The sequence below is a fragment of the Nycticebus coucang genome, chromosome 10, assembly GCF_027406575.1.
Source record: "Nycticebus coucang isolate mNycCou1 chromosome 10, mNycCou1.pri, whole genome shotgun sequence".
NCBI lineage: Eukaryota > Metazoa > Chordata > Mammalia > Primates > Lorisidae > Nycticebus > Nycticebus coucang.
The window spans coordinates 110059597-110085577 of NC_069789.1; the positions used below are offsets into that span (position 1 = coordinate 110059597).

Here is a 25981-nt window from a genome sequence, read left to right on the forward strand (position 1 = left end):
TTTTATTTTGTGAAATCCATTGTGTAGTTTTATCCTTGGCACCATTGTGGAAGCTAAGTTATGACATTTAGCTTCTGGGTGTTTACTTTGCTGGTGGTCCATTGTGGTGTTCAGTGTTGAGAATAGATCCAAGTATTTTTTGTAGAGCTGGTCTTGTTGTGGCAAATTTCCTCAGTGCTTGTATATCTGCAAAATATTTGATTTCTCCATCCACTTTGAAGCTGAGATTAGCAGGACACAGGATTTGGGGCTGAAAATTATTTTGTTCAAGGATGTTGAAGGTGGATGACAATGCTCTTCTGGCTTGGAAGGTTTCAGTTGAAAAGTCTGCTGTCAGCCTAATGGTTCTGCCCTTGTAGGTCAATTGGTGCTTACTCCTAACTGGTTGTAGAATTTTCTCCTTCATCTTGACTTTGGAAAGGTTCATTACAATGTGTCTGTTGGAGTTGAGATGACTGGGGGTTCAATATGAAAGGAGTGTGTCAGGATCTTTAGTAAAACTTGGGAAGTTTTAATTTATAATAGTCGCCAGTAGGGCTTCCATACCTTTGGGACAATCTTCTTCCTCTTCAGGGATTCCTATTATCTATCTGTATGTTTGGTCACTTTGTGGAGTCTTGTAGTTCTCTAAGCACCTGCTCTGTTTTCTCTCTCTTCCTTTCTGACTCTGTGTTACATGTGTTAATTCTGTGTTACATGTGTTACATGTGTTAACTCAAAGACTTTATTCTCTAACTCTGATGTTCTTTCTTCTCCATGGGCTAATCTATTTTGATACTTTCTACTGAATCTTTACATTTCCCAATTGTCTCCTTAGTTTCCTTAAGCTCATCTGTGTTCTTTCTATATTCTACATATCTCTCATCTAACATTTGATTCCTTCTTTCTACTTTCTCATCCATTCCCTTTATTGTCTTAATCATCCATATTTTAAATTCCCTTCTGTCAGTTCCATTAATTCTTTATAGGATGAGTCATCTGTAAAGGCTGCCTCATGGTCCCTTGGAGGAGTTGCTCTATTTTGGTTTTTCATGGCACATGAATTTTTCTTTTGGTTCCTCCTCATGTGTGCATTCTTCTTGTTCACCTCTTTGGGCACCTTTTTCCTTCTCATTTCCTCCTTTGCTTGAAATTACCTTGTCTCAGAGTTTGTGTGATGAAGAGATCTCTTTGTGTGAGGCCAAACATGAGTAGGAAGGTAAGGAGCAGGCAGGGAGAACAGGGGGACAAGAAATAAAGAGTAAAAGAAATGAAAAAGAAGAAAACTAAAAAACAGGAAGGGAGAATAACAGAAGAAAAAAACTTTGGAGAACAGGAGAGAAGGATATCAGGAAGAGAGGCTGAGAGTGACAGAAGAAATGGTATTGATTAGCACAGTGCTGAGGGTTTTGAGTGGGCTGGACTGGGAGGTTTACTCAAAATCAGGTGGTCCTTTCCAGCCTGAGCAGAGCCAGACTCTTTCTCTGCCAAAACTAGGAAGGGAAGGAAAAGAGCAAAAACCACTAAGGAAAAATTAAGTAAGAATGAAAACAAAATAGAAAAATTCTGCAGTGTGGTCTTGCCAATACTACCTTCCTAGGGCCAGAGGTAGAAATGTCTGTCAACCCCCTTGAGCCAGACCACTGCTGCAGCCTATTTATCAGACCACAGGTGTGTCTCCCCAGCTCTGAGCAAAATTAAAAAAAAGAATAATAATAAGATAAGAATAGATAAAGGAAATTAAAAATGGGGTGCTATCTAATAGGGAGAGAGAGGGAAGTGGAGTAAAGAAAGAAAGGAGAAAGACAAGAAAAAGGGCAGAGCTATCTTAGCTGTTGCAGAGGTGATTAATGTGGGAGAGATGAGAAAGGTAGAAGAGTCTCTGTTCGAAGGCAGCATGTACAGAAGTGGAATAGGGAGACAGAATAAATGAGTCTAAAATACTGTAACCAAAAAATATAGGAGCCCTTGCTTAGAAGTTAAGAAAAGGACCAACCATACAAATAAGCAAGAAAAAAAAACACATCCATACAAAAATAACAAAAAGCTCTAATAAGCAAAAATAAGCAATCTCAGGAACAAAAAAAAAACAAGGTTAACTTTTTTTCTTGCAGTTTTTGCCTAGGGCCGGGTTTGAACCTGCCATCTCTGGTATATTTGGAGAACGCTCAGGGATCTAAAAATTGACCTGCTGTTGGATCCTGCAATTCCTCTATAGAAGTATATCCAAAAAACAAAAATCACTTTGCAAAAAAGATATTTGCACCAGATTATTCATTTCAGCTCAATTTGTAATAGCTAAGTCATGGAAGAAGCCCAAGTGCCCATCGACCCATGAATGGATTAATAAATTATGGTATATATAGACCATGGAATACTATGCAGCCTTAAAAAAAGATGGAGCCTTTACCTCTTGCAGGTTTACATGGATGGACCTGGAACATATTCTCCTGAGTAAAGTATCTCAAGAATGGACGAAAAGTATTCAATGTACTGAGTACTTCTATGAAACCAACTTATTTACTCATACTTTCTTACGAAAGATAGAACACAGCTATAGCCCAGGATGAAGGAGATAAATGGAGTGGGAAGGGAGGGGAGGGAGGAGGTTGGATAGAGGGAGGGTAAATGGTGGGACCACACCTATGGAGCATATTGCAAGGGAACAAGTCAAATCTGTCGAGTATAGAACATAAACGTCTTAACACAATAATCAAGTAAATGAGGCAAAAGCTATGTTGATTGGTTTGATGTAAGCTCGTCAGATTGTATAAAAAAATCAACACATTGTACCCCACATATGCATAAATGTATTCATGATCTATGTGTATATGACTTAATTAAAAAAAGGAAAAAGAAAGAAAAATAATACTAACAACAAGAAAAATTAAAAAATTTAAAAACCCAATTATATATACACATATATACATAAAAGCATATATATGTAGCGGGAGGGTCTGACTTTAGTAGGAATATATTTGTGTTACAATATATAGCTCGGACATCAGGTGGCACTGTAGCTTTAGGGGATGGGCAACACAGCTGATAACTTTTCTCTAGATCCTAGGCACAGGCCTGATCACCAACTTAATGTCCACGGTGATCGTCTGATTATTTCCTCAGAATTCAGATTCTGCCCGGTTGGGAACTCAGATTTCTCCAGACTCCTTCACAGGCAGGGCTTACCATGTCCAGGACAATAGTTCCTGAGGGGTGCAGGAGTACCTGAGCCTGTCACGCTGGAGGTTGGATCCCAGCAGACAGAACTAAGATGTTTAAGTCCCTGTAGGTGGCCTGCCTTCACGACCTTGTCATGACCTTTCCATAATGGCTGACTGGTTGCTGCCAGGACCTTTCCAGAATGGCCGTCTCTACCACTGCCAAACCGGTGGCAAATCCTCTACAATGAGCCCTCTAATCTGTCTGCTATGGACTGTTTGGGTTCACCCACTTTTCCAGGCTATGCATTCAATGCATTTTCCCCAAGAACTGAAAACTGCAACAAGGCTTCCTGGCTACTTGGACCTTTGGAGCTTCCGCAGTGGCTGGGCAAGACTTGCCTAGTGTTTCAGAATTCCGCCTGGTGCTCTGGTTCACGCACAGCAGCCAGCACCCTGCCGCCTCACAGCGCACCCCTAGCTGCAGGTCCAGGCAAAATTTCCTCGCCAAACATAGCCCAAAAAACTCATACTTCTCAGTTGATCTAGGAGATCTCAGCCTAAGTGTCTTCCTGATTTACCATCTTGCTCTGCCCTGATGTGTTTTAAAATTTATTCTTGAGGCAGTGCCTGTGGCTCAGTGGGTAGGGTGCCGGCCCCATATACCAAGGGTGGCAGGTTTGAACCTCCCCGACCAAACTGCAACAAAAAAATAGCCAGGTGTTGTGGCGGGCTCCTGTAGTCCCAGCCAAATGGGAAGCTGAAGCAAGAGAAATCGCCTAAGCCCAGGAGTTTGAGGTTGCTGTGAGCTGTGATGCCATAGCACCAAGCGCAATAAAGTGAGACTTTGTCTCTAAAAAAAAATAATAAATAAAATAATAATAAATTAATTTTGTTTGTTTATCAGGCCCAGGAGAGACTCAAAACACTATAAAAAATACTAGAAGAGAGTACAGGGAATACTAGAAGACAGCACTTGAAGATATTGCCTGGAAAATATTTTTATGAGGAAGACCTCCCCATCCTCCCCGAAATTGCAGCAATACCAAAAATAAATAACTTGGATTTGATCAAGCTAAAAAGCTTCTGTAGGCTGGGCACTGTGGCTCACACTATAATCCTAGCACTCTGGGAGGCCAAGGTGGGTGGAGTTCAGGAGTTCGAGACCAGCCTGAACCAGAGTGAGATTCCCATCTCTAAAATAGCCCAGTGTTGTGGCAGGCACCTGAAGTTCCAGCTACTGAGGAGGTGAAGGTGAGAGAATCATTTGAGCCCAAGAGTTTGAGGTTGCTGTGAGCTATGACAGTACAGCACTCTAACAAGTGCAACAAAGTGAGATTCTGTCTCAAAAGAAAAAAAAAAAAGCTTCTGTACAGCTAAGGGTACTACAACTAAAGCAAACAAACAGCCTTTGGAATGGAAGAAGATTTTTGCATGTTATGATTCCGATAAAGATCTGATAACTATAATCTGCAGAGAACTCAAATTAATCAATAAGAAAAGATTAAACAGCCCCATTTCTTTGTGGGCAAGAGATTTAAACAAAAACTTCTCTGAAGATGACAGATGAATGGCCAACAAACACATGAAAAAAATGCTTGTGATTTTTAATCATCAGAGAAATGCAAATCAAAACCACTTTGAGATACCACCTAACTCAAGTAAGATTAGCCCACATCACAAAGTCCCCAAACTGCAGATGCTGGCATGGATGCTGAGAGAAGGGAGCACTTCTACACTGTTGGTGGGACTGCAAACTAATACAACCTTTATGGAAAGAAGTATGGAGAATCCTCAAAGAACTAAAAATTGACCTTCCATTTGATCCTGCAATCCCATTACTAGATATCTACCTAGAAGAACAAAAATGATTTTGTCATGAAGACATTTGTACCAGAATGTTTATTGCATCCCAATTTGTAATTGCCAAGTCAGGCAAGCAACTCAAATGCCCATCAACCCATGAATGGGTTAACAAATTATGGTATATGTACACCATAGAATGCTATTCGGTCATAAAAGGATTGAGACTTTACATCTTTTATGTTTACTTGGATGGAATTGGAGCACGTTCTTCCTAGTACAACACCTCAAAATGGAAAAAAAATGGTATATGAGGTACTCAATACTATTATGCAACCAATATATAAACACTTAAACACTCATACAAATGATAAAACACAAATACAGTCTAGGAGGGGGGAAGGGATAGGACAGAAAGGGGAAGGGTGGAGATTGGAGGGAGGAGGGAGGACATTTGGTGGGATCTCACCTAATGTGCACAATACAAAAGTGTATTTCAAAATAACTAAGAGTAAATTTTAAATGTCTTACCACACAAAATAAGTGAGGTGATGGATTTGTTAATCTATTTGATTTAAACATTCCACATTATAAATCAAATCATCACATTGTACCCCATAAATGTATATAGTTATGACTTTAATTAAAAATTACATTAAAAACATTAAAAAAAGATAAAAATTATTCTCTTAATATATTGAGTTATAGATTGATTAAAAATTAAGCTACCCGGGAGAGGTGGAGCAAGATGGCAGCCGAGTAACAGTTTCCTTGCATCTGGGCACCGTGAGTCTGGGGAGATAGGACTCCAGGCATCTCTGGCTGGTGGGATCTGCCTATCATCACCCCTGAGAGGATACAGGGAGTCAGCGAGAGACTTCTGGACCCCAAGAGAAGGACTAAAACAGTGGAAAACTGGCAAGTGGTTGCGTGTGTTCAATCCATCTTAACCCGCCCGCAACTTCCACAGGCACGAGAACTTAAAGAGCAAGAGGAAGTGAAAGGAAAATTAGGGCAAGGAAACAGATAAAAGAAATCAACCATGAGGAAGAATCAGCAGAAAACTCCAGGCAACATGAAGGACCAGTCCAGAACAACCCCGCCAAGGGACCATGAGGTAGCTACTGCAGAGGATTCCACCTATACAGAAATGTTAGGAATGACAGAAAGGGAATTTAGAATACACATGTTGAAAACAATGAAAGAAATGATGGAAACAATGAAGGAAACTGCTAATAAAGTGGAAAATAACCAAAAGGAAATCCAAAAACAGAATCAAATCAGAGATGAACGATATGAAGAATATAAAAAGGATATAGCAGAGCTGAAGGAAATGTCAATTTCAAACAGTCAATCAGGGAACTTAAAGATGCAATGGAAAGTATCAGCAACAGGTTAGACCATGCAGAAGAAAGAATTTCAGAGGTAGAAGACAAAGTTTTTGAGATAACTCAGATAGTAAAAGAGGCAGAAAAGAAGAGAGAGAAAGCAGAACGTTCACTGTCAGAATTATGGGACTTTATGAAGCATTCCAACATACGAGTTATAGGAATTCCAGAAGGGGAAGAAGAATGCCCCTGAGGAATGGAAGCCGTACTAGAGAATATTATAAAAGAAAATTTCCCAAATATCACCAAAGATTCTGACACACTGCTTTCAGAGGGCTATCAGACCCCAGGTCGCCTCAACTCTAACCGAGCTTCTCCAAGACACATTGTGATGAACCTGTCCAAAGTCAAGACAAAAGAAACGATTCTGCAAGCTGCCAGGAGTAAGCACCAGTTGACCTACAGGGGCAAATCCATCAGAGTGACCGCAGACTTCTCTAATGAAACTTTCCAAGCAAGAAGACAATGGTCATCTACCTTTAATCTACTTAAACAGAACAATTTCCAGCCCAGAATTCTGTATCCTGCTAAGCTAAGCTTCAAAATTGATGGAGAAATCAAATCATTTACGGATATACAAACATCGAGGAAATTCGCCACAACAAGACCAGCTCTACAGGAAATACTTCAACCTGTTCTGCACAATGACCACCACAATGGATCAGCAGCAAAGTAAGAACTCAGAAATTAAAGGACAGAACCTAACCTCCACACTGATGCAAAAGATAAAACTAAGCAATGGACTCTCACAAAATAAGACGAATAGAATACTACCACACTTATCAATTATCTCAATAAATGTTAATGGCTTGAATTCCCCACTGAAGAGACATAGATTGGTTGACTGGATTAAAAAACACAAGCCATCCATTTGCTGTCTGCAAGAAACACACCTGGCTTCAAAAGACAAATTAAAGCTCCGAGTCAAGGGTTGGAAGACAATTTTTCAGGCAAATGGAATTCAGAAGAAAAGAGGAGTTGCAATCTTATTTTCAGATACATGTGGATTTAAAGCAACTAAAGTCAAAAAAGACAAAGATGGTCACTTTATATTGGTCAAGGGAAAAATACAACAAGAAGACATTTCAATTCTAAATATCTATGCACCCAATTTAAATGCTCCCAGATTCTTGAAACAGACCTTACTCAGTCTGAGCAATATGATATCTGATAATACCATCATAACAGGGGACCTTAACACTCCTCTTACAGAGCTGGACAGATCCTCTAAACAGAAATTAAACAAGGATATAAGAGACTTAAATGAGACCCTAGAACAACTGTGCTTGATAGACGCATATAGAACACTCCATCCCAAAGATAAAGAATATACATTCTTCTCATCACCCCATGGAACATTCTCCAAAATTGATCATATCCTGGGACACAAAACAAATATCAACAGAATCAAAAGAATTGAAATTTTACCTTGTATCTTCTCAGACCATAAGGCACTAAAGGTGGAACTCAACTCTAACAAAAATGCTCGACCCCACCCAAAGGCATGGAAATTAAACAATCTTCTGTTGAATAACAGATGGGTGCAGGAAGAAATAAAACAGGAAATCATTAACTTCCTTGAGCATAACAACAATGAAGACACAAGCTACCAAAACCTGTGAGATACTGCAAAAGCAGTTTTGAGAGGAAAATTCATCGCTTTAGATGACTACATTCGAAAAACAGAAAGAGAGCACATCAACAATCTCACAAGAGATCTTATGGAATTGGAAAAAGAAGAACAATCTAAGCCTAAACTCAGTAGAAGAAAAGAAATATCCAAAATCAAATCAGAGGGCCGCGCCTGTGGCTCAAGGAGTAGGGGTCGGTCCCATATGCCGGAGGTGGTGGGTTCAAACCCAGCCCCGGCCAAAAAAAAAAAAAATTAATTAAAAAATAATAAATAAACATACGGAAAAAAAAAAAATCAAATGGGAGATCAATGAAATTGAAAACAAAAGAATCATTCAGAAAATTAATGAAACAAGAAGTTGGTTTTTTGAAAAAATAAATAAAATAGATAAACCATTGGCCAGACTAACGAGAAATAGAAAAGTAAAATCTCTAGTAACCTCAATCAGAAATGATAAAGGGGAAATAATAACTGATCCCACAGAGATACAAGAGATCATCTCTGAATACTACCAGAAACTCTATGCCCAGAAATTTGACAATGTGAAAGAAATGGATCAATATTTGGAATCACACCCTCTCCCTAGACTCAGCCAGGAAGAAATAGAGCTCCTGAACAGACCAATTTCAAGCACTGAGATCAAAGAAACAATAAAAAATCTTCCAACCAAAAAATGCCCTGGTCCAGATGGCTTCACTCCAGAATTCTATCAAACCTTCAAGGAAGAGCGTATTCCTGTACTGCAGAAATTACTCCAAAAAATTGAGGAAGAAGGAATCTTCCCCAACACATTCTATGAAGCAAACATCACCCTGATACCAAAACCAGGAAAAGACCCAAACAAAAAGGAGAATTTCAGACCAGTCTCACTCATGAACATAGACGCAAAAATTCTCAACAAAATCCTAGCCAATAGATTACAGCTTATCATCAAAAAAGTCATTCATCATGATCAAGTAGGCTTCATCCCAGGGATGCAAGGCTGGTTTAACATACGCAAGTCTATAAACGTTATCCACCATGTTAACACAGGCAAAAATAAAGATCACATGATCCTCTCAATAGATGCAGAAAAAGCATTTGATAAAATCCAGCATCCTTTTCTAATGAGAACACTGAAGAGTATAGGCACAGGTGGCACATTTCTAAAACTGATTGAAGCTATCTATGACAAATCCACAGCCAATATTTTACTGAATGGAGTAAAACTGAAAGCTTTTCCTCTTAGAACTGGAACCAGACAAGGTTGTCCTCTGTCACCTTTACTATTCAACGTAGTGCTGGAAGTTCTAGCCAATACAATGAGGCAAAACAAGGAAATAAAGGGAATCCAAATGGGAGCAGAGGAGGTCAAACTCTCCCTCTTTGCTGACAACATGATCTTATACTTAGAGAATCCCAAAGACTCAACTACAAGACTCCTAGAAGTCATCAAAAAATATGGTAATGTTTCAGGATATAAAATCAATGTCCACAAGTCAGTAGCCTTTGTGTACACCAATAACAGTCAAGATGAGAAGCTAATTAAGGACACAACTCCCTTCACCATAGTCTCAAAGAAAATGAAATACCTAGGAATATACCTAATGAAGGAGGTGAAGGACCTCTATGAAGAAAACTATGAACTCCTCAGAAAGGAAATAGCAGAGGATATTAACAAATGGAAGAACATACCATGCTCATGGATGGGAAGAATCAACATTGTTAAAATGTCTATACTTCCCAAAGCAATCTACCTATTCAATGCCATTCCTATCAAAATACCAACATCGTACTTTCAAGATTTGGAAAAAATGATTCTGCATTTTGTATGGAACCGGAAAAAACCCCGTATAGCTAAGGCAGTTCCCTGTAACAAAAATAAAGCTGGGGGCATCAGCATACCAGATTTTAGTCTGTACTACAAAGCCATAGTGCTCAAGACAGCATGATACTGGCACAAAAACAGAGACATAGACACTTGGAATCGAATTGAAAACCAAGAAATGAAACTAACATTTTACAACCACCTAATCTTTGATAAACCAAACAAGAACATACCTTGGGGGAAAGACTCCCTATTCAATAAATGGTGTTGGGAGAACTGGATTTCTACGTGTAAAAGACTGAAACTGGACCCACAACTTTCCTCACTCACAAAAATTGATTCAAGATGGATAAAGGACTTAAACTTAAGGCATGAAACAATAAAAATCCTCCAAGAAAGCATAGGAAAAACACTGGAAGATATTGGCCTGGGGAAAGACTTCATGAAGAAGACTGCCATGGCAATTGCAATAAAAACGAAAATAAACAAATGGGACTTCATTAAACTGAAAAGCTTCTGTACAGCTAAGGAGACAATAACCAAAGCAAAGAGACAACCTGCACAATGGGAAAGGATATTTGCATATTTTCAATCAGACAAAAGCTTGATAACTAGGATCTATAGAGAACTCAAATTAATCCACATGAAAAAAGCCAACAATCCCTTATATCAATGGGCAAGAGACATGAATAGAACTTTCTCTAAAGACGACAGACGAATGGCTAACAAACACATGAAAAAATGTTCATCATCTCTATATATTAGAGAAATGCAAATCAAAACATCCCTGAGATATCATCTAATCCCAGTGAGAATGGCCCACATCACAAAATCTCAAAACTGCAGATGCTGGCGTGGATGTGGAGAGAAGGGAACACTTTTACACTGCTGGTGGAACTGCAAACTAGTACAACCTTTCTGGAAGGAAGTATGGAGAAACCTCAAAGCACTCAAGCTAGACCTCCCATTTGATCCTGCAATCCCATTACTGGGCATCTACCCTGAAGGAAAGAAATCCTTTTATCATAAGGACACTTGTACTAGACTGTTTATTGCAGCTCAATTTACAATCGCCAAAATGTGGAAACAGCCTAAATGCCCACCAACCCAGGAATGGATTAACAAGCTGTGGTATATGTATACCATGGAATACTATTCAGCCATTAAAAAAATGGAGACTTTACACCCTTTGTATTAACCTGGATGGACGTGGAAGACATTATTCTTAGTAAAGCATCACAAGAATGGAGAAGCATGAATCCTATGTACTCAATTTTGATATGAGGACAATTAATGACAATTATGGTTATGGGGGGGAAACAGAAAGAGGGAAGGAGGGAGGTGGGTGGGGCCTTGGTGTGTGTCACACTTTATGGGGGCAAGACATGATTGCAAGAGGGACTTTACCTAACAATTGCAATCAGTGTAACCTGGCTAATTGTACCCTCAATGAATCCCCAAAAATAAAAAAAAAAAAAAATTAAGCTACCCTTACCTTCCATAAATAACAAAGACATATCAAAAACAGGTGGGTGCGGTGGCTCACGCCTATAATCCTAGCACTCTGGGAGGCCAAGGTGGGAGGATCCCTTGAGCTCTGGAGTTTGAGACCAGCCTGAACAAGATTGAGACCCTGTATGTACTAAAAATGGAAAAACTAGTCAGGCTTTGTTGGGGTGCCTATAGTCCCAGCTACTTGGAAGGCGGAGGCAGGAGAATTGCTTGAGCCCAAGAGTTTGAGGTTGTTATGAGCTGTGATGCCATTGCACTCTATGAAGGGTGACCTGGTGAGACTCTGTCTTAATAAATAAATAAATTTCTTTGGCTTTATTGAATTTAAATTTCTTTTTCGTTAATTGGGGCCTTGCTATATATTCCAGGCTGGTCTCAACTCCTATGCTCCTGAGTCAGCCTCCCGAGTAGCTGGGATTACTAATATGAGCCACCTCCCCATTTCTTTGTACTCGTTAGTAGCTCCTTTTGCCACTTATTATTATTCCTGTAGCAACACTTTCTTCTGGAGTAATTTGTAATTTTGTTTTTAATTTCTTGAAACAATAGCCAAAGTATTAACTTTTAGATATTATCTTTTCTAATATATTCATTTATGATTCTTACTTTTTTGTTTGTTTGTTTGTTTTTGTTTTTTGATACAGAGTCTCACTATTTCGCCCTTGGTAGAGTGCTGTGGCATCACAGCTCACAGTAACATCAAACTCTTGGGTTTAAGCGATTCTCTTGCCTCAGCCTCCCAAGTAGCTGGGATTATAGGCACCCACCACAACACCCAGCTATATTTTGTTGTTGTTGCAGTTGTTTTAGCTGGCCCGGGCCAGGTTTGAACCTGCTACCTTCAGTGTATGTGGCTGGCACTGTACCCACTGTGCTACAGGCACCAAACCAATTCTTAGTTTTTGAATTTCATAGTTTAATGTGAAATATTATCAGTTGAACATTCATTTGTATTTTGATTTCCTCATTTAACACATTGATTATTGAGACATTTTTATTTCCAAAATGTAGATATGAGGTTTATTTATCTCTGATGCATAATCAGGTGACTCCCAAAGGATCTCTGGACCTCTTAGTAGTCTTTGTTAGGGGTCCAGGCTGGGGTTCATTAGTTTGTGTCCACTGGGGCAGCCCCTGGGCCTTCCTGGTCTTTGAGTCTCCGCCTGTGCAGTGTGGGGTCTGGGGCCCTCCAAGGCTAGTGGACGGCCAGAGCAGAATACACTCTGTGCTCCTCAGGAGTGTCTCCTTCCTGGGACAAAGGAATTTCAGGTGTCTCCTGCCTGAGGGTCAAGCTGTGCAGCTGGGTGTAGCTCACATCCTGGGGGTGAGAGGGAAGGTGTGTGGTTGGGGTTGGGGGAGGTCTGGGGACCTGGACAGGAAAGACCCCCACCTCCCTGTCCACCTGCCTGTCCCCTTCCACCTGTCTGTCCTGCGTGTCCAGGAATTCTCTGGACAGCAGAGAAGGACAGGAGTTCTCTCCCTACCTGACTGTGGAGTGGTTTACTTAGGCCTGCATCACTCCCTGGGGGTCCATGTCATGTGGGCTCTGCTGGAGAGACAGTGTTGGGGGCTTCTTGATGCCACTCAACACTGCTGAGTTAAGTTTCCACCTTGTTCCCAGAGTAATCAACTATGTCACTTTCCTGACAGATTCTCTGGGGACTTCCTAGGGTCTCAGAGAGCCTGGCCGCTTCCTTCCTGCAGTCTGACCTCTTGTCCACACACCCTGACCCTGATCATTTGGCTCCAGCCACAGGCCCATCTTCCTGCCATGTTTCCTCTGCCGCAGGTCGTGTACTAGGTGTCCCCGTGGTCCTCTCCTTCCAGGCTCCTTCTCAGAGGACACTTGATCAGACAGCCCTCCCCTCTTAACCCAGACATGGGTTAACCCTCCCCATGGATTCTGCCTTTTTCTCCCTTGATTTCCCTAACGGCCCTTGGCTCTCAGGACACTGTGCATGTACCTGCCCGTTGTTGCCTGCCAGGTGAGTGCAGGAAGGGTGGGGCAGCTGTGCTCCTTGCTGTGGCTGCAGCCCTCCCCAACCCCCAACCCCCACCAGCCTGATCAAGTCTGAGCTCCCTATGGACACCTTGGGATGAATTAATGAAGAGGAGCTGGGGACTCAGGTGCTTCAGTAACTCATGCAGCCTCTGAGGCTGGGGCTACTCTCTGACACCCAGACATCAGACAGGACAGGGAGCTGGAAAGAAGGGGACCCAAGGTGATAGGAAACCAGGGGGCAGTGAGGGCACAGCAGGCAGGGGGTGGGGTCCACTGTGGGACAATGCTGAGCTGAGGGAAGAGAGGACAGGTGAGTGTTTTGTGGATTAAATGTGATGACAGGAGGCCTTTGGAGCCCTGGACAGGGACAGCGCTCTCACCTGACTCTCCAGCTCCACCCCATCTTCCTTGTGAGTGTCCTTCATGGCAGCATCTGCTGGGGAAGAGTGAGGGATTTGTCCTCAGGGACCTCAGTCCTACCATCCTCTGCCCTATTCTGAGATGGGGCCATGGGATTCAGGGAGCAGCTGTGATGTCCTCCATGGTCCCCAGTGGGGAGTTCAGTACATCTCCCCTTGAGCCCAGAACCTTCCGAGCTTGCTCCTCCCACATTGCTACTGAATCTTCAGAGCTCCTGCCTTCCCTCCCTCCCCAAGGGTCCCTTTCCTCTCACAGAGGCTTTCTTCCTGGACATGAGCAACCGGACTGGACCTGGGGGAGGACACATAGTGTGAGGGGCAGTGAGGAGGCCCCCGGTGAGGGGCAGTGGGTGGGTGCAGTCTGGGGTCTTCAGGCAGAATTACCTCTGCTGCAGGCCTGGGGGATCAGCTTCTCTCTGGCCTGGGAGGGGATGGACAGAGTCTCAGCCCTAAGGTTTAGAAGCCCCCGCACTGAACAGGAGTTTGAGGGGATGGGGGGACCTGGGACTGCACAGATGCTGCACACACTGCAGGAATCTAGTCAGCTCTGCAAATGCTTAAACCTGGGCATGTGAGTGAAGTTTGTGCATTCCAGAGCATCCTGGTGTGGGAACACTGGAATGTCTTTTCTATGCTGACCCTCCCCATCTGTTTGGACCCCTGTGGCTCGTGCCAGAGCCCATCCTTGCCACCCCAGGTCCCTTGTTGCCTACTCACCCAACAATCTGTGTTTGCCTGATACAAGTATAGGAGGAGGAAGAGAGAGGAAGAGTGGCCAGGTGAAGGCCTGACACCCCGATGAGAACCTCCAGGAACCTTCTCGGGCTCTGGGTACAAGTGACTTCAGGAGTAAGGAATGGTGGCATTACCTGAGCACCTACTGTGTGCAGGTGTGTGCAGGGGCTTTGCATCATCACCTCCAGCCCTCACCCACAGAGCAACATGGGGATCGCCCCTCCATTTCAGAGGAGGAAACTGAGGCCCAGAGAGGTGAGTCCCTGCCCAGGGTGCCCAGCCAGGAGGTGGCAGAGCTGGAAAATGACCCGGAGGCTGACTTGCAGCTCCGTTCCCTCCTCTGCAACTGACTCCAAGCTGAAGGGCAGAGCCTGCATACCCTGCATCATAACTCTGCTCCCTGCCCTGCACAAGGCCAATATGATGGCAGCAGGTAGGACAGGCCACTGCAGGGCCTCTTCCTGGGGCCTCCTCTCCCAGGAGGTTACAGCAGAAGCCAGACCTGGGGGAGCTTTGTCCTCTGAGCCAAGCCTCTCCCCTTCACACCTGAAGAAATGGAGTTCTACCTGGAAAGAGGTTGTTGTTTCCAGAGGAGCCTGAATCAATGGCACAACTCAGGCCTGCCTTCCCTGGGCCTGCAACCTCCAACTCAGAGCCCACCACTTGCCACTCTGGAGCCTGACCTTGTGGGGTAAGGGGTCATCCTTTGGCCTCCTGGGTCAAGATGGGGAGCTCAGGGTCTGGGGCTGTCTGTTCCCTACTGCAGCCAGCCCCTCCCCAAGGCTGGGCCCTACCTTTCTCTTGCCTGGACCTCATCCTTTACAGCTTTAGCACCCTTGGGAACCTGGAGTCCCCCACATTTCTACCTGATTCCCAGCCCCCTGGACACAGCTGACCCTTGGGCATTTGAGAGGAGGGAGATCCTGAGAGTATCAGAACTGCTCTGGGAAGGCCTTGCTCCCCGTCAGACAAGATACTGCAGTGACCTACCAGGTGCTGAGGTGGGTCCCGTAGGTCAGGAGCTCAGGTGCACAGAGGGTACTGGGAATAAAGATAATAACTGGGAGAGGGGCTGGGGCTCCCTTGAGGTGGAGGCTGTGCTCCTTCTGAGGTGAGATACCCCTGGGACTCACCAGATATAGAGGTCTGATCTGTGGGTGGGGGGCTCGGCTGCACAGAGGATCCTTAGAATTAACAAAGGGAGGGTGTCAGGGAAGCTGCTACCCCTGGAGCCCCCACCATCACTCAGACTTTCCCCCTACATCTGTCTGGTGGCCTCCTCAAGACCCTCCCTGCACCTACCTGTTGTCTTCCCAATGCAGGTGATGGGGGATGGAGAGACCTGGGAGGCCCCTGTTGGGCTCCTCCCCTCTGAGGGGTAGAGCCCCCTGCTTGACCCTCCCCCAGAGTCTCTCACCCCTTCCCACTCCAGGGCTTTCCTGGGGCAGAGGCCTGAGCTGACCCTATGAGTTCGGAGAGGGCAGGGTCAGGGGTCCTCACCGGAGACCACGAGCTCCAAGGGGTTGCTCGGCAGTGACAACAGGTAGAGGGAGCGTCTGCGAGAGCCATAGCACCTGTAGGTCCCTCCATGGGCTGAGGTCACAGGACTAATGGAGAATTCAGCCTGGTACTGTCCAGCTCCGAGCTTTGATCTAAGGCGCAGTGGGGGATCGCTTGACCCCTCCTTGGCCAGAATAAAAGTGACTGTCAGGCTGTGTGACTGGCACACAAAGGTCACATTCTCTCCTGAGGCCACTATGGGGCCTGGCTGTACCGAGATGAAGATTCTGTGAAAGAGTTGTCCTACAGAAAAGAAGGAGAGGTGAGGGCAGCCCCCACCTTGTTCTGAGCTGACACCTCCCAGGGCCTCTCTCTGAACACCTTCAATGTCCCTGTCTCCGTGTGTCTGAGTCTCCTCCCCAACTACCTCTGTGTCTCTGTCCCTCTCCCTCCCTTAGACCCCCACCTCCTCCCAGCCATCTCTCCCTGCTCCTTCCCCCCGCCAGGGACTGTGCAGAGTCTGGGTCCCTGACTGAACCCACTGGGCTCTTCACCTGAGATCAGGATGTCCAGGGGGTCACTGGGGGCTGACCACTCAGAGGAGAGGTTGTATCCACCGTAGCATCTGTACTGACCCCCGTGGGAGCCCCTCATAGGGCCCAGGGGGAAGTCGGCCTGAGAGAGCCCAGGCTGGGGCTGCCAGCCAGGGCTCTGGGTGAGGACATGTCCCTCATCCTGGGTCAGTGCGAATCTGTTGTAGCCAACATCAGAGCGACACTGGAGGGTCAGATTCTGTCCAGGCGCCAGGATAGGGCCCTGCGGGGCGAGGAGGGAGGGCTTCCTAGACACACCTAGGGGGAAGGACAGGCTGTGAGCTGTAGGTGCTGGTTCCTGCCAACTTCTCAGTGTCCTGTGCTGGCCCTGCAGGTCTCACTGTGTCTCACTCTCAGGGTCTCTAGCTCCAGAGCCCTTGTTCCCTCATCCCCCTCCCTGTGAGCTCCCAAGAAGCAAGGCTCACAGTGGCAGTTTTGGAGTCTCAAAAAATGAACAAGGTAGGACGAAACCTCCTCACCTGAGACCAGGAGCTCCAGGGGGTCACTGGGTTCTGACCGCAGCTGGGGTTTGTTCCTGTGATAACCATAGCATCTGAACGTCCACCTGTTCCCGGGGGTCACGGGGCCCACAGGGAACAGGGCCTCAAACTCCCCGTAGAAGTGTTGCTGTGAGTCCCGGGTCCAGGACAGGTTTTCTTCTCCTTCCTTAGTCAGAATGAACTTGTCAAATTTTGGCCATGATGCACACTTGAGGGTTACCGAACCTCCTGAGGTCACCACAGGACTTGGCAGAGCTGAGAGGGTGGGTTTACCATAGAATCCTGGGAGAGAAGGAGGCAGCTGTGTTAAATGGGGCTGACACCTCCCACATCAGCCTAGGCCTGGGCTATGAGAGGGAGACACCCATAAGAGCAGACCCCTTCCTGAGGGCAGATTCTAGGCCTGGAACCCCTGAGTGTCCTGTGACCTGTCACCACCAGCTCTAGGGTGTCACTGGGCTCTGACCACCCAGCAGAGCTATAGTAGTGATAGCGAAACTGCCCTGCATGGTGCTCGGTTATGGATGAGATGTTGAACTTGGCCTTGTTCTCATACTCCAGTGGTTTCTTTCTGTCCCAGGGCTCTAAGAATCCCTCTTTATCCAGCTGGTACTCCTGGGCACCCAGGATCCCCTCACACCAGATGGTCACAGGGCTTCCCCAGCTTATCATAGAGTTTGGCTCAGCCCAGAGGGTCAGTTTGGGCAGGGTTCCTGGATGGAAATCAGAGGCTGGATCCCAAGAGACCCCCCTTCCCCACCTCAGATCCCAGCTCTCAGCCCAGGACCCTCCATATGTTCCTCTCAATCAGCCTAGAGATGGTGTCCCCCATCCCCAGATGTCCACGGTGTCCCCTTCTCCCTATTTGGGACCTGGGGCCAATGGGGAAAGACTCACCTGCCTGCACATAGATCCTGGGGCCCAGACTCAGTCCTGGAAAAGAGTTCCCTGTGAGTTACTTGTCCCCTGAGGGGGGGCACAGCCCTTCCACTCCAGGAGCCTCCTGAGCCCCTGAGGTCTCCTGGTAAAGCAGTGCCTGCCTGTGAGGTGGCATCCCTCCCAGACCAGGCTCTCCTCTACCCTTCCTCACATCTCACCAAGGCAGAGCAGGGCTGTGAGGATGAGGGTCAGGGCGTTTCCTCCTACTACCCCCATCTAGATAGGTGGAGGAGACCAGAGTGCCTGCAGGATAGACAGACACACAGGGTATGGACAGGGTGAAGCTTGAGCTTCCCTCTTATGGGTTGTCACAACAGCAGTCCCACAGGAAGAGGAACTGCCCCTTTTACCAGAAGCCTGTTTCTCATTTCCCCAGGCTCTCAGCAGACATTTCACGTTGTCTTCCTGATCTTAACCCCACCCTACCCAAGCATGAAAACATATTTATTGAGTTGTGCAATGTGCCTGCCCATGAAAAAGCATTACTGACCAAATTTAAGGAAACCTTGAGTTTGTGGAGTTCAGAATATCATAAAGCTGATATTCAGTGTGTGTGCTCCTTATTGCTACTCTGTCCAATATTACAAGTTTAGAGTCTTAATATTACACAGGTTCATTATCTAACAGTTCTGGATGTCAGAGGTCCAAAATGCATCTCCTTAGACTATTGTCTGTTGTCATCCAGTCTGTGTCCCTTCTGGAGACTCCAGGGAGAATCTCTTGTCTTACATTCTCTCAAGCATCTACAGGCTTCCTGCATTCCTTGATTCCCACCCCTCCATCCTCAAAGCCAGCAAGCACATTATTCTAACGTCTGCTTGTGTCTTCTCTTCTCTGACTCTTGTCCTCTTGCCTCCCTTTTTCATTTATAAGGCCCTCATATAATTACATTGGGTCCACTTTGATGTTCAAGGATCATTTCCCTGCACCAAGATTCTGAAGTTAATCACAACTGCAGAATTCCTTTTGCCACATAAGGTACCATATCCATGGGTTCTGAGGATCAGGACATGGACATCTTTGGGAGGTCATAATTCTTCCTGCTAAATCTTGTATAAAACATTATTATTTTAGGATGAGGAGCAGCTGGGCTTGCACAAGTGATATTTGATTGATCAGTCCACACCGAGTTCATATGGGCAGCTCATATCACAGGGTAACCTGCCTATTCAAGGGCAAGCAAGGGTTCAGTCTCTATGGCAGCCTAGTAGCAATGTCACTAATGGAGAACCCTTCTCTGCAAAAATGGTATTGTTTGGCCTCAGAATCTTAAAAGTCTGTGTTGTCAATTCATATACAGTTTCCTGTCAATAGTTCTGTGTAAGAACCTCATCTGCTTCAGACACCAACCATTGTACCTGCTGGTAACAGGTTTCAGGCTGTCTGCTGCCTACACTTCTTGCAAAGACCTCTTTCATTCTAGGACCCACTCAAAGCCATGCCTTTATTCCTACCACTCTGGGAGTCTGAGCTGGGAGAAGGCCCTGAGGAATGCATCTCTACTAAAAATACAAAATGTAGCCAGGCATCATTGCAGGCACCTATAGTCTTAGGTACTCAGGAGACTGGGACAGGCAGATCCCTTGTATCTAGGAGTTTGAGGTTGCTGTTAGCTATAATGATGCCACTGTAGTCTAGCCTGGGTGACAGAATGAGATTCTGTTGAAGAAAAACAAAAACAAAAACAAAATATATGGTCAACTCATGATCATCTCAATAGATGCTTTTAAAACATTTGATACAATTTATGATAATATCATTTTATGATAAAACCCTCAAATGAGGAACAAGAGGAATGGACCTCAACACAATAAAGGCCATACATATGACAAACTCACAGCTAGGGTAATGCTCTATGGTGAAAACTGAAAGCGTTTCTCTATTATCAGTAGCAAGACAAAGATGTCGAAAGAGGTGGTGAGAGGGCATAAGTTCTAACTGTAAGAGCAGTGAAGAGAAAAACACATGATGCATCCAAATCTGATAGAAGGAAGTGTCTGTAGACATGACCCTTGATTAGGGACAAAGAGGGGCTATGGGGAAGTAGAAGAAAATTTGGCCTTTAAACGAGGAAGTTAAAAAAGGGCCCTGCAGCAAACAATGAGTTTCAGGAATCTTGTGGTTTGGTTGATCAAGTACGTCCTGTTTTCCACAAAGTGCAGTTTCTAGCTTGTGACATGAAGTACAACAATGGTCACAGTTTCAGCACAGAGCACAGAGAAGATATCATACATATCACAAGACTACCAGTCACCACCAAACAAACACCTGGAAATAACAGGTATTATTGTTAACACACAAGGGAAATGGGGTGCATGCAGTAGCTAAGGTAACCTGTGACCAATAAGAAATAGGCAAGAGAGAACATGTGGGCGGGCGGTAGGGAAGAGAAATCCATAACTGAAAGAGGTGATTTCAAGACATCTTCTTGCATCTGGGCACCATGAGTTTGGGGAGATAAGACTCCAGGCATCTCTGGCTGGTGGGATCTGCCTATAATCCTCCCTTTGAGGATACAGGGAGTCAGCAAGAGACTTCTGGACCCCAAGAGGAGAACAAAAACAGTGGAAAACTGGCAAGTGGTTGCATGTGTTCGATCAGTCTAATCCCGCCGACAGCTGTAAGTGCAGTAGCAGTGAGACTGCAAACCGGAAAGGCCTTACCTGTGAACTGTTTTGGTATTTTTGGACTTGGCACTCAGTTGAACTGCCTTGGGGAGAGCTTGAGCAGGAGTGTGGAGAACTTTGGGGGTTGTCTAGGGCCCCAGACTGAGCCGCTGAGCCAGACAGACAGAGCTAATAGTGTTTGGCTGTGGGCTGCAGGGAGCCATTGTGAGAGAACTGCCCCAACAAGGACCGACCTCAGGGTTGCAGAGCAAGGACAAGGCGGGAGCTAGTAACCTATTAACTGAGCAGCCTAAAGGTGGGGACTGAGGCGCCTTACAGCCCTAACCCTCAGGGGAAGAGTGACACCGGTTTCGGCACACTGGGTAAGTGGATGGCCACTTCAGCAGTGATTCCAGCGACAAGCACTTTCCTGGGAAAGCTTCTGCTTAGCAGGTTTAGAAGCTTAAAGTGCCTTTTAAGAGGGCTGAAGAGAGACTTAGGGTGTCTACCCTGTGGGGTTTGAGAAATCAGCAGAGGCCTCCAGTCGTATCAGTATTGTGATTAACATCTCATACCCCAGAAGACCACCTGTTGCCCAGACAATATTCAACAAGATATATATACTGCTTTGTTTTTGATTGTTTTTTTTTGTTTTTTGTTTATTTTGGTGTTGCTGTTGTTGTTTTGTTTTTCATTTCAACCTTTTCCATACAGATTTTTTCTTTTCTTTCTCCAGTTTTCTAGTTCAAATACAATTTCCCATTACTGCCTTTTTCAATAACTAGAACTTCATTTTTGCTAGTGTTTCTACCCCTATTATTAGGTTTTTCACCCAATTTTATCCCGTAAAGTTTTCTGTTTGCTTGTTTTGGTTTGATTTATAGCATTTTTGTCTTTCCTCTCAACTTGGTGGAGGTGGAGTACTGTGTCTCATTAGGATAGCAAAAAGTTGCTGACCTCAAAGGAACCACCCAACTGCGGCACCCCCAGAGGTTGGGACTTTTTAAGATTGTGTCAAAATACCCTACTGTACACCTATATTGCTCTATCTCCCTCTTTCTGTGCTTCTCTTCTTTTTGTCAATATTCCTTTTACCCATCCCCTCTCCTTTCTCTATTTTCTTTTCATTCTTTCCTTCTTTCTTTCATCCCTTCTTTCTTTTCAACCTTCTCACCCTTCTGGTCCTATACCAAAAGCACTCATCGAAACCTTAGTCCACAGGCACGGGAACTTAAAGAGCAAGAGGAACTGAAAGGAAAATTAGGGCAAGGAAACAGATAAAAGAAACCACTCATGAGGAAGAATCAGCAGAAATTCCAGGAAACATGAAGAACCAGTCCAGAGCAACCCCTTCAAGGGACCATGAGGTAGCTACTGCAGAGGATTCCACCAATAAAGAAATGTTAGGAATGACAGAAAGGAAATTTAGAATACACATGATGAAAACAATGAAGGAAATGATGGAAACAGTGAAGGAAACTACTAATAAAGTGGAAAATAACCAAAAGGAAATCCAAAAACAGAATCAAATAAGAGATGAATGATATGAAGAATATAGAAAGAATATAGCAGAGCTGAAGGAACTGAAACAGTCAATTAGGGAACTTAAAGATGCAATGGAAAGTATTAGCAACAGGTTAGACCATGCAGAAGAAATAATTTCAGAGGTAGAAGACAAATTTCTTGAGATAACTCAGATAGTAAGAGGCGAGAGAAAGCAGAATGTTCACTGTCAGAATTATAGGACCTTATAAAGCGTTCCAACATATGAGTTATAAGAATCCCAGAAGGGGAAGAAGAATGCCCCAGAGGAATGGAAGCCATACTAGAGAATATTATAAAAGAAAATTTCCCAAATATCACCAAAGATTCTGACACACTGCTTTCAGAGGGATATCGGACCCCAGGTCGCCTCAACTCTAACCGAGCTTCTCCAAGACACATTGTGATGAACCAGTCCAAACTCAAGACAAAAGAAAAGATTCTGCAGGCTGCCAGGAGTAAGCGCCAGTTGACCTACAGGGGCAAATCTATCAGAGTGACTGCAGACTTCTCTAATGAAACTTTCCAAGCAAGAAGACAATGGTCATCTACCTTTAATCTGCTTAAACAGAACAATTTCCAGAATTTTGTACCCTGCTAAGCTAAGCTTTAAAATTTACAGAGAAATCAAATCATTTATGGATATACAAACATTGAGGAAATTTGCCACAAACAGACCAGCTCTACAGGAAAAACTTCAACCTGTTCTACACACTGACCATCACAATGGATTAGCAGCAAAGTAAGAACTCAGAAATTAAAGGACAGAACCTAACCTCCACAATGATGCAAAAGATAAAACTAAGCAATGGACTCTCACAAAATAAGATGAATAGAATACTACCACACTTATCAATTATCTCAATAAATGTTAATGGCTTGAATTTCCCCACTGTAGAGACATAGATTGGCTGACTGGATTAAAAAACACAAGCCATCCATTTGCTGTCTGCAAGAAACACACCTGGCTTCAAAAGACAAATTAAAGCTCCGAGTCAAGGGTTGGAAGACAATTTTTGAGGCAAATGGAATTCAGAAGAAAAGAGGAGTTGTGATCTTATTTTCAGATACATGTGGATTTAAATCAACTAAAGTCAAAAAAGATAAAAATGGTCACTTTATATTGGTCAAGGGAAAAATACAACAAGAAGACGTTTCAATTCTAAATATTTATGCACCCAATTTAAATGTTCCCAGATTCTTGAAACAGACCTTACTCAGTCTGAGCAATATGATATCGGATAATACCATAATAACAGGAGACTTAAAGACTCCTCTTACAGAGCTGGACAGATGCTCTAAACAGAAATTACACAAAGATAAAGAGATTTAAATGAGACCCTAGAAAAACTGTGCTTGACAGATGCATATAGAACACTCCATCCCAAAAATAAGAATACACATTCTTCTCATCAGCCTATGGAACATTCTCCAAAATTGATCATACCCTGGGACACAAAACAAACCTCAACAGAATCAAAAGAATTGAAATTTTACCTTGTATCTTCTCAGACCATAAAGCACTAAGGGTGGAACTCAACTCTAACAAAAACGTTCGACCCCACACAAAGACATGAAAATTAAACAATCTTCTGTTGAATAACAGATTGGTGCAGGAAGAAATAAAACAGGAAATCATTAACTTCCTTGAGAATAACAACAATGAAGACACAAGGTACCAAAACCTGTGGGATACTGCAAAAGCAGTTTTGAGAGGATAATTTATCACTTTAGATGCCTACATTCGAAAAACAGAAAGAGAGAGCATCATCAAACTCACAAGCCATCTTATGGAGTTGGAAAAAGAGGAACAATCTAAGCCTAAAGTTAGTAGAAGAAAAGAAATCTCCAAAATCAAATCAGAGATCCATGAAATTGAAAACAAAAGAATCATTCAGAAAATTAATGAAACAAGGAGTTGGTTTTTTGAAAAAAATAAAAAAATAGATAAACCATTGGCCAGACTAACGAGAAACAGAAAAGTAAAATCTCTAGTAACCTCAATCAGAAATGATAAAGGGGAAATAACTGATCCCACAGAGATACAAGAGATCATCTCTGAATACTACCAGAAACTCTATGCCCAGAAATTTGACAATGGGAAGGAAATGGATCAATATTGGGAATCACACCCTCTCCCTAGACTCAGCCAGGAAGAAATAGAGCTCCTGAACAGACCAATATCAAGCACTGTGATTAAAGAAACAATAAAAAATCTTCCAATCAAAAAATGCCCTGGTCCAGATGGCTTCACAGCAGAATTCTATCAAACCTTCAAGGAAGAGCTTATTCCTATACCGCAGAAATTATTCCAAAAAATTGAGGAAGAAGGAATCTTCCCCAACACATTCTATGAAGCAAACATCACCCTGATACTAAAACCAAGAAAAGACGCAAACAAAAAGGAGAATTTCAGACCAATCTCACTCATAAATATAGATGCAAAAATTCTCAACAAAATCCTAGCCAATAGATTACAGCTTATCATCAAAAAAGTCATTCATCATGATCAAGTAGGTTTCATCCCAAGGATGCAAGTCTGTTTTAACATATGCAAATCCATAAACGTTAAACATCATATAACGAGGCAAAAATAAAGATCATGTGATCCTCTCAATAGATGCAGAAAAAGCATTTGATAAAATCCAGCATCCTTTCCTAATTAGAACACTGAAGAGTATAGGCACAGGTGGCACATTTCTAAAACTGATTGACGCTTTCTATGACAAACCCACAGTTAATATTTTACTGAATGGAGTAAAACTGAAAGCTTTTCCTCTTAAAACTGGAACCAGACAAGGTTGTCCTCTGTCATCTTTACTATTCAACATAGAGCTGGAAGTTCTAGCCAATACAATTAGGCAAGACAAGGAAATAAAGGGAATCCAAATGGGAGCAGAGGAGGTCAAACTCTCCCTCTTTGCTGATGACGTGATCTTATTCTTAGAGAATCCCAAAGACTCAACCACTAGACTCCTAGAAGTCATCAAAAAATACAGTAATGTATTAGGATATAAAATCAATGTCCACAAGTCAGTAGCCTTTGTATATGCCAATAACAGTGAAGACGAGAAGCTAATTAAGGACACAACTCCCTTCACCATAGTTTCAAAAAAAATGAAATACCTAGGAATATACCTAATGAAGGAGGTGAAGGACCTCTATAAAGAAAATTATGAAATCCTCAGAAAGGAAATAGCAGAGGATATTAACAAATGGAAGAACACACCATGCTCATGGATGGGCAGAATCAACATTGTTAAAATGTCTATACTTCCCAAAGCAATCTACCTATTCCATGCCATTCCTATCAAAATACCAACATCATACTTTCAAGATTTGGAAAAAATGATCCTGCATTTTCTGTGGAACCAGAAAAACCCCGTTTAGCCAAGGCAGTTCTTAATAATAAAAAGAAAGCTGCGGGCATCAGCATACCAGATTTTAGTCTGTACTACAAAGCTATAGTGGTTAAGACAGCATGGGACTGGTACAATAATAGAGACATAGACACTTGGAATCGAATAGAAAACCAAGAAATGAAACTAACATCTTACAACCACCTAATCTTTGATAAACCAAACAATAACATACCTTGGGGAAAAGACTCCCTATTCAATAAATGGTGTTGGGAGAACTGGATATCCATATGTAAAAGACTGAAACTGGACCCAAACCTTTCCCCACTCACAAAAATTGATTCAAGATGGATAAAAAACTTAAATTTAAGGCATGAAACAATAAAAATCCTCAAAGAAAGGACAGGAAAAACGCTGGAAGATATTGGCCTGGGGAAAGACTTCATGAAGAGGACTGCCATGGCAATTGTAACAACAAAAATAAACAAATGGGACTTCATTAAACT

At 43.5% G+C, this 25981-nt stretch overlaps 1 protein-coding gene across 12 annotated transcripts; it reads right to left on the reverse strand.

Moving 5' to 3' along the window:
• Nucleotides 1-12271: 12271 nt before the first annotated feature.
• LOC128596144 (leukocyte immunoglobulin-like receptor subfamily B member 3) lies at nt 12272-18281 on the reverse strand. 12 transcript variants are annotated; one of them, XM_053605600.1, is made up of 11 exons: nt 18127-18281; nt 17927-17962; nt 17009-17311; nt 16491-16787; nt 15937-16239; nt 15570-15620; nt 14086-14122; nt 13956-13993; nt 13663-13715; nt 12765-12826; nt 12463-12598 (listed from the first exon to the last, which is right to left on the reverse strand). In XM_053605600.1, exons 1-10 carry the CDS (start codon nt 18182-18184, stop codon nt 12785-12787), a joined length of 1218 nt encoding a protein of 405 aa, XP_053461575.1. In that variant the 5' UTR covers nt 18185-18281; the 3' UTR covers nt 12463-12598; nt 12765-12784. The 12 variants fall into 12 exon arrangements, with proteins under 12 accessions (XP_053461570.1, XP_053461571.1, XP_053461573.1 ...); XM_053605599.1 differs by having other exon boundaries at nt 12765-12829; XM_053605595.1 differs by lacking the exon at nt 12765-12826 and having other exon boundaries at nt 12272-12598.
• Nucleotides 18282-25981: the final 7700 nt, after the last annotated feature.